The following is an 11,374-nucleotide window of genomic DNA, read 5'->3' as shown; positions in this document are numbered from 1 at the left end:
ACAGGGAGAGAAGTAATAACATTATTAAACCCTAAACCCTAAACCCTAAACCATAAATCCTGCACTCGCATCCCTAGCCCCTAAACCGTAACCCCTAGACTCTAAACCCTAAACCCTAAATAAACCCTAAACCATAAATCCTGCACTCGAAACCCTAGCCCCTAAACCGTAACCCCTAGACTCTAAACCCTAAACCCTAAACCCTCAACCCTAAACCCTAAACCCTCCTTATCGCTAACGATTCAACCTTCTAAGCCCCCCATGTGAAGGCCCAGCGTTGGTGTTGCCCTGAGGGGCTACAAGTGAGTTAACTGTCTCTTTAATATAATTATTACTTCTTAAATACCTGTTTTTTGTATTTTTCAGGCTTTGTCTCCTTCTTCATCGGAATGTCTTCGCATTTTTCTGCAAAGTTATGACAGCGGGTGTCTGTATTGGCTTTCTCGCTAACTCGTTGACCCCTAAATAAAACAAATAAATAAATAAATATATATATATATATATAAATAGTGTGCTGTTTCTTTACTTTCTTCTTGTTCTTTAAGAGACAACTATCAATACTTTTATTAATGCTTTGTTTTATATACAAATACGTTTATTATTATTACCTTATTAGCTAGAAAAATAGCAAAAGTATTATTACTTCTTATTTAATGAGACAAGTACTATTATTACTTCTTAGTTCGTAAGACATCAACCAATATATATATATATATATTATTATTATATATATATTATATGCAGTATTATTATTACTTCTTATTTAATGAGACAACCACTAATTCTATTATTACTTCTTACAAAGATAGTGCTGTCACCTTTTACTTATAACGGCAACAACTACTAATATGATTATCTCTTCTTATTAATTATTATTATTACTACTTGTATTAATACTTCTTACAGCTGACTGGCTGGGCATCTGTCTCTCTATCTGTATATCTGTCTAATCTCTACATCTCGCTAGCTAGCTAGCTGACTAGCTAGCTGTCTACCTCGCTGGCTGTCTATGTGCCTATCTGCCTATCTCTCCTATATAGCTATCTACCTAGCTAACTAGCCAGCTAGCTGTCCAGCTGGCTAGCTCGCCAACCAGCTTGCCGGCTAGCTAGATAGCTAGCCCGCTATCCAACCAGCAAGTGAGCTAACTAGCTATCTAGCCAGCTAGATGTCAAGCCAACTAGCTAGCTAGCCAGATATCTAACTAGCTAGCTACGTAGCTACCTGCCTAAGTGCATGTTCTGCTTACTCTGGACATGGGAAGAACCTGCCAGCTTAGCAGATGCCCCCTTGATCAGCTAAATAACTAACTAGCTAGCTAGCTAGCTAGCTAAAGGTGTGTGGTGCTTACTCTGGACAGGGGAAGAATCTACCAGCCCAGCAGATGCCCCCTTGGGGGCATTTGGGGTCTGTAGCATTTGTATGACAAATATCAAGAGGAAGCTGAAAAGCAGCATTTTGAGTGTCTCTTTGATGTCCTTCAGAGAGAGGAAGAACTAATAAAGGAGAAGGACAATAACTATGTTCAGGACAAGGCCCGCAGCGTCTCTCTTTCTGTCCTTCTTTTTCTGTCTCCAACAATGCTTCACCCTCCCCACACGCAGAGGGGGGCCCGCTGGGATCGATACACTCCGATCCCAGAGGGCATGCACGACACCGCAAGTCACCAGGCAATGAATAATAATAATAACGCTCGCAAGCTGTCAAGACACCTCCAGAACAAGAATATCCCCCAGGGCAAGGACGGCAAGACCCAGCATCATCCACCAGTCCTGAACAAATGCATGCACTCATACAATTGCATGCACTCACATAAGTGCATGCACTCATACAAATGCATACACCAGTGCATGCGTGCATGCATGCACAAAATGCATGCAGCTAAGCATGCATGCAGTCCCAAAATATACCTCCTGTCTTTTCACGTGGATCCAGGCTATTTGTTCGTTTGTTTGTCTTTTGCATGCAGACGGAGGCCCAGCAGCAGCAGCAAAGAATGAATATATAATAATTAAGATGAGTCTCTTTAGAGGGAGACGCAGCAGGTGGTTGCATGCACTTTGATGTTTATATACAGCTGGGAGTTAAGGAGACACTTTTAAAGGGGAAAGGAGACACTCGAAGTAAACGCAACACAAAAGAATAAACCCTAAGAAAAAACATGAGTAGACAAGAGCAGCTGATACTAAAGAACCCAGGCTATTAAAACAACAACAACTGCTGCTACCTGTACTGCTTCTGCTGCTGCTGCTGCTGCTGCTGCTGCTGCGTGTGAGTACCTGAGGGACAGGCAATGGGGGCCTTGGCTGGATGGGGACAGAGATGCCCCTCTGGGCACTTTTCACAGGAAGCCCTGAAAGTGTTCGGTGTTGTGCCGAGCTCTCCTTTTTTGCATGCAATTGCGGTGTCTCCGTTGCATGCATGCCCTAAGGGACAGCCTCTGCATGCACCATCAAGAAGGTAAGAACCCCTTGGGCAAGGAGCTCCTCGTCTGAAGAAGAAAAGAGATTAAAGACAATAAAAACAAACACAAACAAACAGTAACCATAATAAACACAAACATTCACGAGAAGGAGACACTCCCACATACACAATAACAGCTAACTACACTGGAGACATAAACAATACCCTAAGCTATGTACATGCTGCTGCAGAGCAGCAGCAGCGACAGATCCGAATCCTGCTGCTGCTGCTGTTGTTTCTGCGGTTGCTGCTGCTGCGGCCACTGCCGTTGCAGCAGCAACAGAAGCCACAGCATCAGCAGCCACAGCAGCAAAAGCAGCAGCGGCAGTCGCCGCAGCAGCAGCAACCACAGAGCCAGCAGCAGCAGCAGCAGCAGCAGGATTCGGATCGTACGTGCTGTTTCGTCGCTTGTTTGCTTCTACCTGCTGGGACGTTGCTGCTGCTGCTGCTGTTGGGGGTGCGGGGAGACACTGCGCGCAGCCCCACGCGGGAGTGCTGCCGTATGCATCCATTAAGCGGAAGTTGTTCCCTATGCACCTGAAAAAAGAGACAAAGAGACACCAAACAGAAGACAGAGGAGACACAGAGACACCAGGCTGGGGCTTAAGGGTTAGCAGTTAGGGTTTAGGGTTTGAGAGCAGGCCTGCACAGTTTATAATTAGAGTTCAGGGTTTGCTGTTTGATACGCCCTGCATGGTTTAGGGTTTAGGGTTTATTGCTTGGGTGGGCTTTCAGGTATTAGGGTTTAGGGTTTAGGGTTTATTGCTTGGGTGGGCTGTTAGGGTTTAGTGAATACGGTTGATTGGCTGTGTGAGATTCTTGTAGGTTTTAGGGTTTAGGGTTTAGGGTTTAGGGTTTGGGGTTTGTTTAGGGGCTTACTCTTCTCCTTCTGGACAGAGTGTGCAGGGGCTATCAGTGCTGCTGCTGCATCGAAACAGCCTCCCCATAGAACAGACAAATCCTTGAGGACAAGGGAGACAAGTTGCAGTGTCTCTGCTGTAATAATAGCTGTCTCCACAAGATATTTTTGTTGTTGCTGCTACCTGAATAGAACCAACAACCTTTCCCTCTTTTAGAAGAAGACGGCAGTCTGAAGAGACAGCTGGCTGCAGCTTAATAAACAACTTTGCAGTTATTGCTGCTCCAGTGTCTCCTGCGGAGACACGCTGCTGCTGCTGCTGCTGCTGCTGCTGCTGCTGCTGCTGCAGTTCGGAGACACTGCAGCGAACGGTAGCAGCAACGGGGTATTTGTCTGTTCTCTCACAGCGCGCCTCGAAGCAATGCTGCAGCAACTCTGCTGCTTCTCCTTGTCTCCCCCCTGTAAGCAGCACATCTACTTGTGCTTCACTCGCTGGCATCAATACCCAAGCCCTCACCACCTCCACAGAAAGAGGGGCTGTCTCCTCTACTGTCTCCTCTGCTGCTGCTGCTGCTGCTGCTGCTGCTGCTGTTGTGGCGTCTGCAGAGGCAGCGCGAGACCCCCAGCGCTCTGTAGGGGGGAAGACAGCTACTGTCCCCCCAGCAGGTAGCAGCCTTATGTCTCCTCCTTTACGCTCATCACGGGGGCCTAAGTGAAAGCTGAGAGTGCATGCGGTGTCTCTGCAGCCTGTTGCTTCAGGTTGCAGCAGCGCAACAACTACATCTGTCTCTCCTTCAAGCATCCCGCTGTCTCCGTCTCCTTCTGTCTCCCCGCCCCTTCGTTGCAGCCGCCGCTGCTGCTGCTGTTGCTGCTGCTGCTGAGATAATTGGGTGTCTCCTTTGGTGCCTTTCCCCTTTGGCTGCAAGAGAAGGAGACGATTGTCCCCCTGTTCTGCTGCATGCAGCAGCAACTCCGTACCTGGAGAAGGAGACAGTAAACGTAATGCCCTTCCTGCTCTCACTCCAACAGCTACAGCACCCTCAACTGCTGCACTTAGCTGCAGGCGGCACCGCACTGACAAGGGCCTCGAGGGGACCTTCGGGAGCCCCCTTGGGGGCCCCCTGGAGGCCCCTCTTGGGGGCCCCTTGGGGGCCCCCCTGGGGGGCCCCCACAGAGCCTCCTCCTCTGCGTCGTCGCTGTAGGTGTGTACGCGGCAGTGTACAGATACTGTAGGAGGAGACAAAAGAGAGACACTTTCAGCTGAGGGGACAGCAGCAGCAGCAGCTGCTGCTGCTGCTGCTTCTTTTTCTGCTGATGGTTCTGTAGCAGCAGCAGCAAGTGGGGAAGGAGACAGCTCATGCGCTACGCGCAGCTCGAAGGGAGGACCTCCTTCAGCAACTGCAGCAGCAGCAGCAGCTGCTGCTGCAGGAGACATCTCTATCTCGACTGCAACAAACTGTTGCCACTGCTGCGGGGTGAAGATCCAAGTGTCGCCTGCAGCTTGCTGCTGTCCCCTGATAAAGAGTAGCAGCTCCGGGTGCTGCTGCTGCTGCTGTTGCTGCTGCTCTTCTGGTGTCTCCTTTCTTGGTTGTGCTGCTCCCTTCTGCAGCTGGGGAGATATAGATAAGGAGACAGGGACAGTTGGCTGCTTAGACAGCCGCACGAAGTATATATAACGAGGCTTCTCTGCTGTCACTGCAGGTGTATAAGGAGCAAACTCCAAGGAGACAGCTGCTGTCTCCGCTGTCTCCTCGTTCTTTATGCTCTCCCCCGAGGCTGCTGCTGTCCCTTCCTCTCTCTGTCTCTGTTTCTGTCTCTGTTTGTCTCCTTCACTGTTATTTTCTGCTAGTGAAGCCCCAAGTAGACGAACAGAAGCAATAAGAGACTCGGGGCTGAGGAGAGGTGCAGTGTCTCCTTCAGCTGTCTCCTGTCTCTTTTGCTGTCTTAGAAAAGCGGCTGTCTCCGAATGCAGAGGAGACAGCTCTTCGTTTGCTGCTGCTGCTACGGGCAGTAGCAGTTGAGAGGACAGCAGCAGCTCCTGCTCCAGCAGCAAACCCTCATGCTGAACTGTCTCTGATGCTGCTGAGGCAGCAGCAGAAACTCTACAGAGCCGAGGGAAGGCCTCAAAGACAAAGAAATTAGGTAAGGAGACACCTGAAGAGAGATGCAGCTTCCATACAGCTCGCCCTCCTTGCAGCAGCTGGTGTCCAAGCCCCAGCACCAGAGCATCTGCTGCTGCGCTTGTACCGTCTGCTGCTGCTGCTGCTGCTGCTGCTGCTGCTGCTGGGGGGCTCAAGGCAGCTTCATCCACTAGCTGAAGAGACACCGAGCCGCAGTCTGTAGGGATAATACGTCCTTTATCATCAACAACCTCTGCATAAATAGCTGTATGTACACCTGGGATCAGCAGAGGGGGAGATGCATGCATGCGAAGGCGGTGGGGCCGCTGCCAATTACCACTGCTGCTGCTGCTGCTGCTGCTGCTGCTGCTGTTGCTGCTGCTGCTGCTGCTGCTGGTGTTGGGGGTAGGGAGGGGAGAGGAGGCAGCGTCGGGTGTCTCCTGCTGCTGCGCGTTGCCCAGAGATGCTGAGGCTAAGGGCCCCCAGTGAACAGGGCATGAAGGGCTGAAGAGACGGCGTAGCAGCAGCAGCTGCTGCTGCTGCTGCTGCAGCGTGAGACCAGCAGAGAGAAAAGGAGTGCTGTTGGTGCTTGTGGGGTGCAGCAGCAGCTGCTGCGGAGAAGAGATAGCTGCAGCAGGTGTCTCCGACTGCAGCTGCTGCTCCACAGCAGCAGGAGACTCACGAAGGACAGCCTCAGACTTCAACGAAGAAGAAGAAGGTAAACCCGAGGAGACAGAAGAAGAGACAGTAGAAGAGACAGTAGAAGAGACAGTAGAGGAGACAGAAGAAGGGACATCAGAGGAGACAAGAGGCCGAGGGGTCCCCCTCAGGCTCTTCCCTGCCTCGGCCCCGGCGCTGTCTCTTACATTTGTATCGAGTGGAGCAGTCGCAGCAGCAGCAGCTGCTGCAAAACGAAGGAGACACAGACACAATAGCAGCAGAGACAGGGATGGGGGGGCCCCCATGGTCCTGCCGGGGGAAGCGCAGTAAGGAGACACTTATACACCTCAAAGGAGACGCTTATACACCCCAAAGGAGACAGTTGCCCCCTGTACTGTCTCCTCTTCTGTCTCCTCTTGTGTCTCCTCTGCCGTTTCTTCTTCTGTCTCCTCTTCTCTCTTTTCTTTTGTCTCTATACACTTTAAAGGAGACTCCTATACGCCCCAAAGGAGACACTTGTACACCCCAAAGGAGACACCTGGGGCTGTAGCAGCAGCTGGGGCCGTGGCGGCCTCAGGGCCTCCTACCGCAAAGGGGTGAGGAGACAGCTGATGCATGCATGCAGTTAAAACGAGTGAATAAGGTAAAGGAGACAGAGAAAAAGAAGAAGAAAGGAGACAGTCGCAGGCCCACTCAAGAAAGGAGACAGCTGCTGCTGTCCCCGGTGACCCTGAGTGTCTCCTTGTTGTTGTCGCTGCTGCTGCTGCTGATGTTGCTGCTACTGCTGCTGCTGTTGCTGCTATTAATTTGTAAGCTGTTCTCTTGCATTAGCAACTAACTACTGTCCCCTTTTATACGAGGTTTTGTTGCTGGTGTCTCCTGTCTCCTTTCTCCTTCCCCCCACTGACTGTAGTATAGGGCCTCTAGAGGCTGTTGTTTGCTCAAGCTTTATTTTTATTTAATTAATTTTATTTATTTTATTATATATGCAACTAAAAACATTTATAAACTCTAAATAAAGAAGCGGCGCATACTCGCGCACCACCTCAGCTGTAGCGGTGATTGCTTGCTGCTGCGGTGTATGTACACCTCAAAGCAAGCAGCTATTATTATAAAATAGAAAAACAAAACAATAAAGGCTATTCATGCAGTTGAGAGGAGCTCAGGTGTATAGACAGAAGGGCCTTACTTAACATAAGCGGGGCTGCAGCCTGTCGTAGCAGCAGCAGCTGTCTCCTGGTGTCTCCTTGTGTGTCTCCTCGCTGCACACTGCTGTCTCTTCTTCTTCTCCTTATAGAATCAATATATATATATATTTATTTATATATATTATATTTATATATATTATATTTATTATTTTTATTTTTTATTGAGTGAGTGGGAGAAGAAATAACAACAGCAAATTATAATTATTTATAAACACAAAATAATAATTATAATATTATTATTACTCTCGTTGTTATTAATAATATACAATAATAAAATTATATTATTATTATAATATAATAACAATAATAATAAGTCAATAATAATAGGTAGGGGTATAATAAAAAAGAATAAACATATTTCAATTAAACAATCTTTCTTTTATTTATTTAATAAATAAATATTTATTTATGTATTTATTTATTTATTTATTTAACAATCGCAAAGCAGTAACAAAGGAGACAAACAAACTGCATATACACCGCATTTAGGAGACACTTTAGGAGATACCCCAAATAAACTTTTCTTTATTTTTTTAAGTTTAATTTGTTGTTTTTAATAAATGTGTGAAGCCGCCTCTTCCTATGCTGCTCCGCATATTATATTATGTATTTTCTTTGCCTTCTCTCGCAGGTCGCTGCTGCTCTTGCTGCTGCTATTACCTTGTTCTTATGTTTGTTGCTGCTGCTGCTGTTGTTGCTGCTGCTGCTGCTGGTGTTGCTGCTGTTGCTGCAGTTGGTACTGCTGTGTTGATATGTCAATTGTTCTTGCTGCTTCTGCTGTTTTTGTTTTTTTGCTATCATTATTATTAATATTATTACTATTTTTACTTGTATTATTGTTGATCCCTCAACACTAAACCCTAAACCCTAGACCCTAGACCCTTAACCCGTCGTCTAAACCGTGAACCCCACCCCTTCAAATCTAAGCCCTAAACCCTAAACCCTAAACCCTAAATAGAGTATAGGGTACGTGGTGTTTAGGGTTTGAGTCTCAGACTGTAGCTAAACCCATCGAAGTTGGCTGCTGTGGGGAGCAGCAAAAGCAGCAGCAAAGACAGCAGCAGCAGCAGCAAAGGAAGCAGCACAGGCAGCAGCAGTAGAAGCAGCAAAAATACAGCAGCGCATACAGCAGCAGTAAATGCAGATCAAACAGCAGCAAGTGCAGCAGCACCATATCCAACAGAAGCTCGTGCAGCAGCAGCAAATACACGAGCAGCAGATGCAACAGCAGCAGCAGCAGCAGATGCAGCAGCAGCAGCAGCAGCAGATGCAGCAGCAGCAGCAGATGCAGCAGCAGCAGCAGATGCAGCGTGTGTGCCTGTCTGTCCCTATATATACAGCTTTTGTCTGTCTCTTAAATAGAAAGGAGACAAAAGGAGACACCTTATTTTGGTGGCTCCTCTGTAAGCGGTGCTGCTGCACGCTGAATGTTCTCAGTTGAGGCATTAGTAGTAGCAGCGCTATGCTGCTGCTGCTGCTACTGCTGCAGCAGAAGCAGCTGTTATTGCTGCTGCTGCTGCTGGTTTTTTGTTTTTTTTGCCTCGGGTTGGCTGTCTACAAAACTGAATGAAAGAAACACTTTTTTTGTTTATTTATATTTGTTTATTATTTATATTTGTTTATTATTTATTATTTACTATTTACTGTTTATATTGATTTATTGTTTATCTTTTTTTGTTATTTGTTTTTGTTTATTGTTTATATTAGTTTATAGTTCAGAGGAGTTTATTGTTTATATGACTGTTTATAATAATTCTAGTTTAGTTGAGTTTATTATTTATTATTTTTGTTTATTTTAGTTTGTTTATATGAATAAACTATTTATTATTTATTATTTATATAGGTGTATATTGTTTTGTTTATGTTGATAAATATTGTTTAACATTTTTTTGTATATATAATCTGTTTTATTTTGTGTCCAGCGCATGCATAAATAAAAAAAAAGCCGTTGCAGCTTGATTTTTATGCTGCTTCATCTTCATCTTGTTGTTGTTCTTGTGTCTCTTCTTCTGTCTCTTCTTCTTCTTCATCTTCATCATCTTTTTGTTTTTCTGTCTCTTCTTCATCATGACTTGCACCATCGGATAACTCTTCGTCGCCAGGCTGAGGCTCTAACTGCTCGTTTAAATCTACTAGATCAGCTTGAACATCATTAGGTGTAAAAGGAAAGAAAGGAGGGGCTCCTGCTAGTAGGCCCCAGCCATTATAAATAGAGAAGAAGGTTTTCTTATGATATATAGTAACAGCACCCGGCCAAAGACAAGAATGCACAGACACCACAGCATTATTATATGTCTCCTTATATGTTGAGGTGTCTCCTGAGGTGCGTATACACCACGCAGGGCTACCATTTGGTAGTGGGCTGTCTTCAGTGATTGACCTGCCTAATTCTAATATAGGTTCTTCTTCAATTGTTTCTTGAAGCTGCTTTGCTTCTTCATCTTCTTCATCAACCTCAGGATACACCGTAAGGCCCGACTTAGTTATATAGGGCCTGTAGTGACACCAGGACCCCACACTTGCAAGTGTCTGTGCGTTTGTGGGGAACTCGAACTCGGGATCGTCTCCCTGGGGATCGGATCCCGATCCCTCCTCCATAGCTTGTAGCCACCCTGATGGGCAGAGTATTGTCTCCGATGATATAAGAGCAATTAAAGCTCTCAGCAAATGTCTCTCTCTCCCTGCAAACCAAGGAAATGTAACAACTTGTTTATTTAAATCTCCTGATAAAATCTTTTTAATTTTTCTTGCTGTCTCTAAGTGAGAGGGTAAAGCATCAGGCAGCAGCCTCCACTTGTTACTGTCTCCTTGAAGAGCAAAGTATGTATAAGTATTAACTCCTGTCCCTCTCTTATCCATTGCTGTCTCTTCTTCAGTTGCTGTCTCTCCTTCAGGCTCTTCTCCTTCAAAGCGTGTCTCTGCAATTATATAATCTTCATCTTTAGCTAATATCTTACCCCAATATCTTACAGAAGATACACCTGGGATTGAAGCAGCAAGCTGCTTAAGACAGCAATATATTTTAAATGCCTCTTTATCATTAAACCCACAACCCGCCCAACACATTAATCTATTTTCGTCAAAAAAATCTGTACAATCAACAGAAAAAGATAACTCCTTTCCTGGTGCTGCTATCTGCTGCAGCAAATGCTTCATACTCTTACTCCAGTGCTCTAGAGCTTTCTCTGCATTCAGGGTACAGGGGGCCCCCCCTAAGGGGCCCCCTCTTGAGGGGCCCCCTAAAGAGCCCCCTGTGGGGCCCCCAGGGGGGCCCCCTTGGGGGGCCCCCTCTATGGAGCTGGACTTTGTTTTATTTTTTTTTTCTCTTAATACCTTTAAAGATTGAGATATAGACTCGAAGGCAGCATAAGGGTCTTCAGGTTGTTCAGCTATTAAAGCAGCAACTAAATCTGTTAAATGATCGTAGACGCTGTAACCGCTAGAGCCGCACCTCTGTAAGAGACACTGTATCTGTTCTACGGTGGGGGGAGGAGGAGACATCTCGGGGAGATATATAATAGAGACCCTCAAACAAACAGCAGCAGCAGCAGCAGCAACAGCACCAGCAGCAGCAGCAGGAGTAGTAGTAGGAGTAACTGCAGGAATTGTAGGAAATGTAGCTGCTGTGGGACCAGCAACAGCAGCAACTACTACTGCAGCAACATGAAATGCAGCAGCTGCTGCAGCAGAAGTAGCAGCAGCAACTGCAGCAGAAGCAGCAGCAACTGCAGTAACTGCAGTAACTGCTGCAGCAGCAGCAACTGCAGCAGCAGGCGATGAAGATTCTGAATCTGTAGCAGCAGTAGGGCCCTTGTAAGAAAAATAAATAAAGAGGGGGGTAAAGAGACTGAAGGAGAGGGCCGGCAGAAAGAAGAGCAATCGTCTCTTTTGTCTTTGTCTCCTTTATTATATTTATAAAACTTATTAAATCTACATAAAATATAAAATATAAATATATATTACTCTTACTTTTCTTGCAGTGCCGCTCCTGAGGTCACCTCCACTGTACATACACCCGGAGGCTTGGGGACAAGGGGCAGCAGATATCTTTGAATTTTCTTCTT

The 11,374-nt window shown here is 46.3% G+C and overlaps 2 protein-coding genes across 2 annotated transcripts; both read right to left on the bottom strand.

Moving 5' to 3' along the window:
• Positions 1-3,338: 3,338 nt before the first annotated feature.
• Positions 3,339-6,407, bottom strand: EAH_00017870 (hypothetical protein, conserved; the record flags this gene model as incomplete). The annotated part of the gene is made up of 1 exon (XM_013397580.1): positions 3,339-6,407. The coding sequence occupies one exon, from the start codon at positions 6,405-6,407 to the stop codon at positions 3,339-3,341; it is 3,069 nt and encodes a 1,022-aa protein (XP_013253034.1).
• A 2,865-nt stretch (positions 6,408-9,272) lies between these two features.
• On the bottom strand, positions 9,273-10,811 carry EAH_00017860 (radial spokehead-L protein, putative; the record flags this gene model as incomplete). The annotated part of the gene is made up of 1 exon (XM_013397579.1): positions 9,273-10,811. One exon carries the CDS (start codon positions 10,809-10,811, stop codon positions 9,273-9,275), a length of 1,539 nt encoding a protein of 512 aa, XP_013253033.1.
• Positions 10,812-11,374: the final 563 nt, after the last annotated feature.

This window comes from Eimeria acervulina, genomic scaffold (genome assembly GCF_000499425.1).
Source record: "Eimeria acervulina Houghton genomic scaffold, Eah_scaff115, whole genome shotgun sequence".
Classification (NCBI taxonomy): domain Eukaryota; phylum Apicomplexa; class Conoidasida; order Eucoccidiorida; family Eimeriidae; genus Eimeria; species Eimeria acervulina.
The sequence above is the reverse complement of the archived record's forward strand: the minus strand, read 5'-3'. Positions and strand labels throughout refer to the sequence as shown.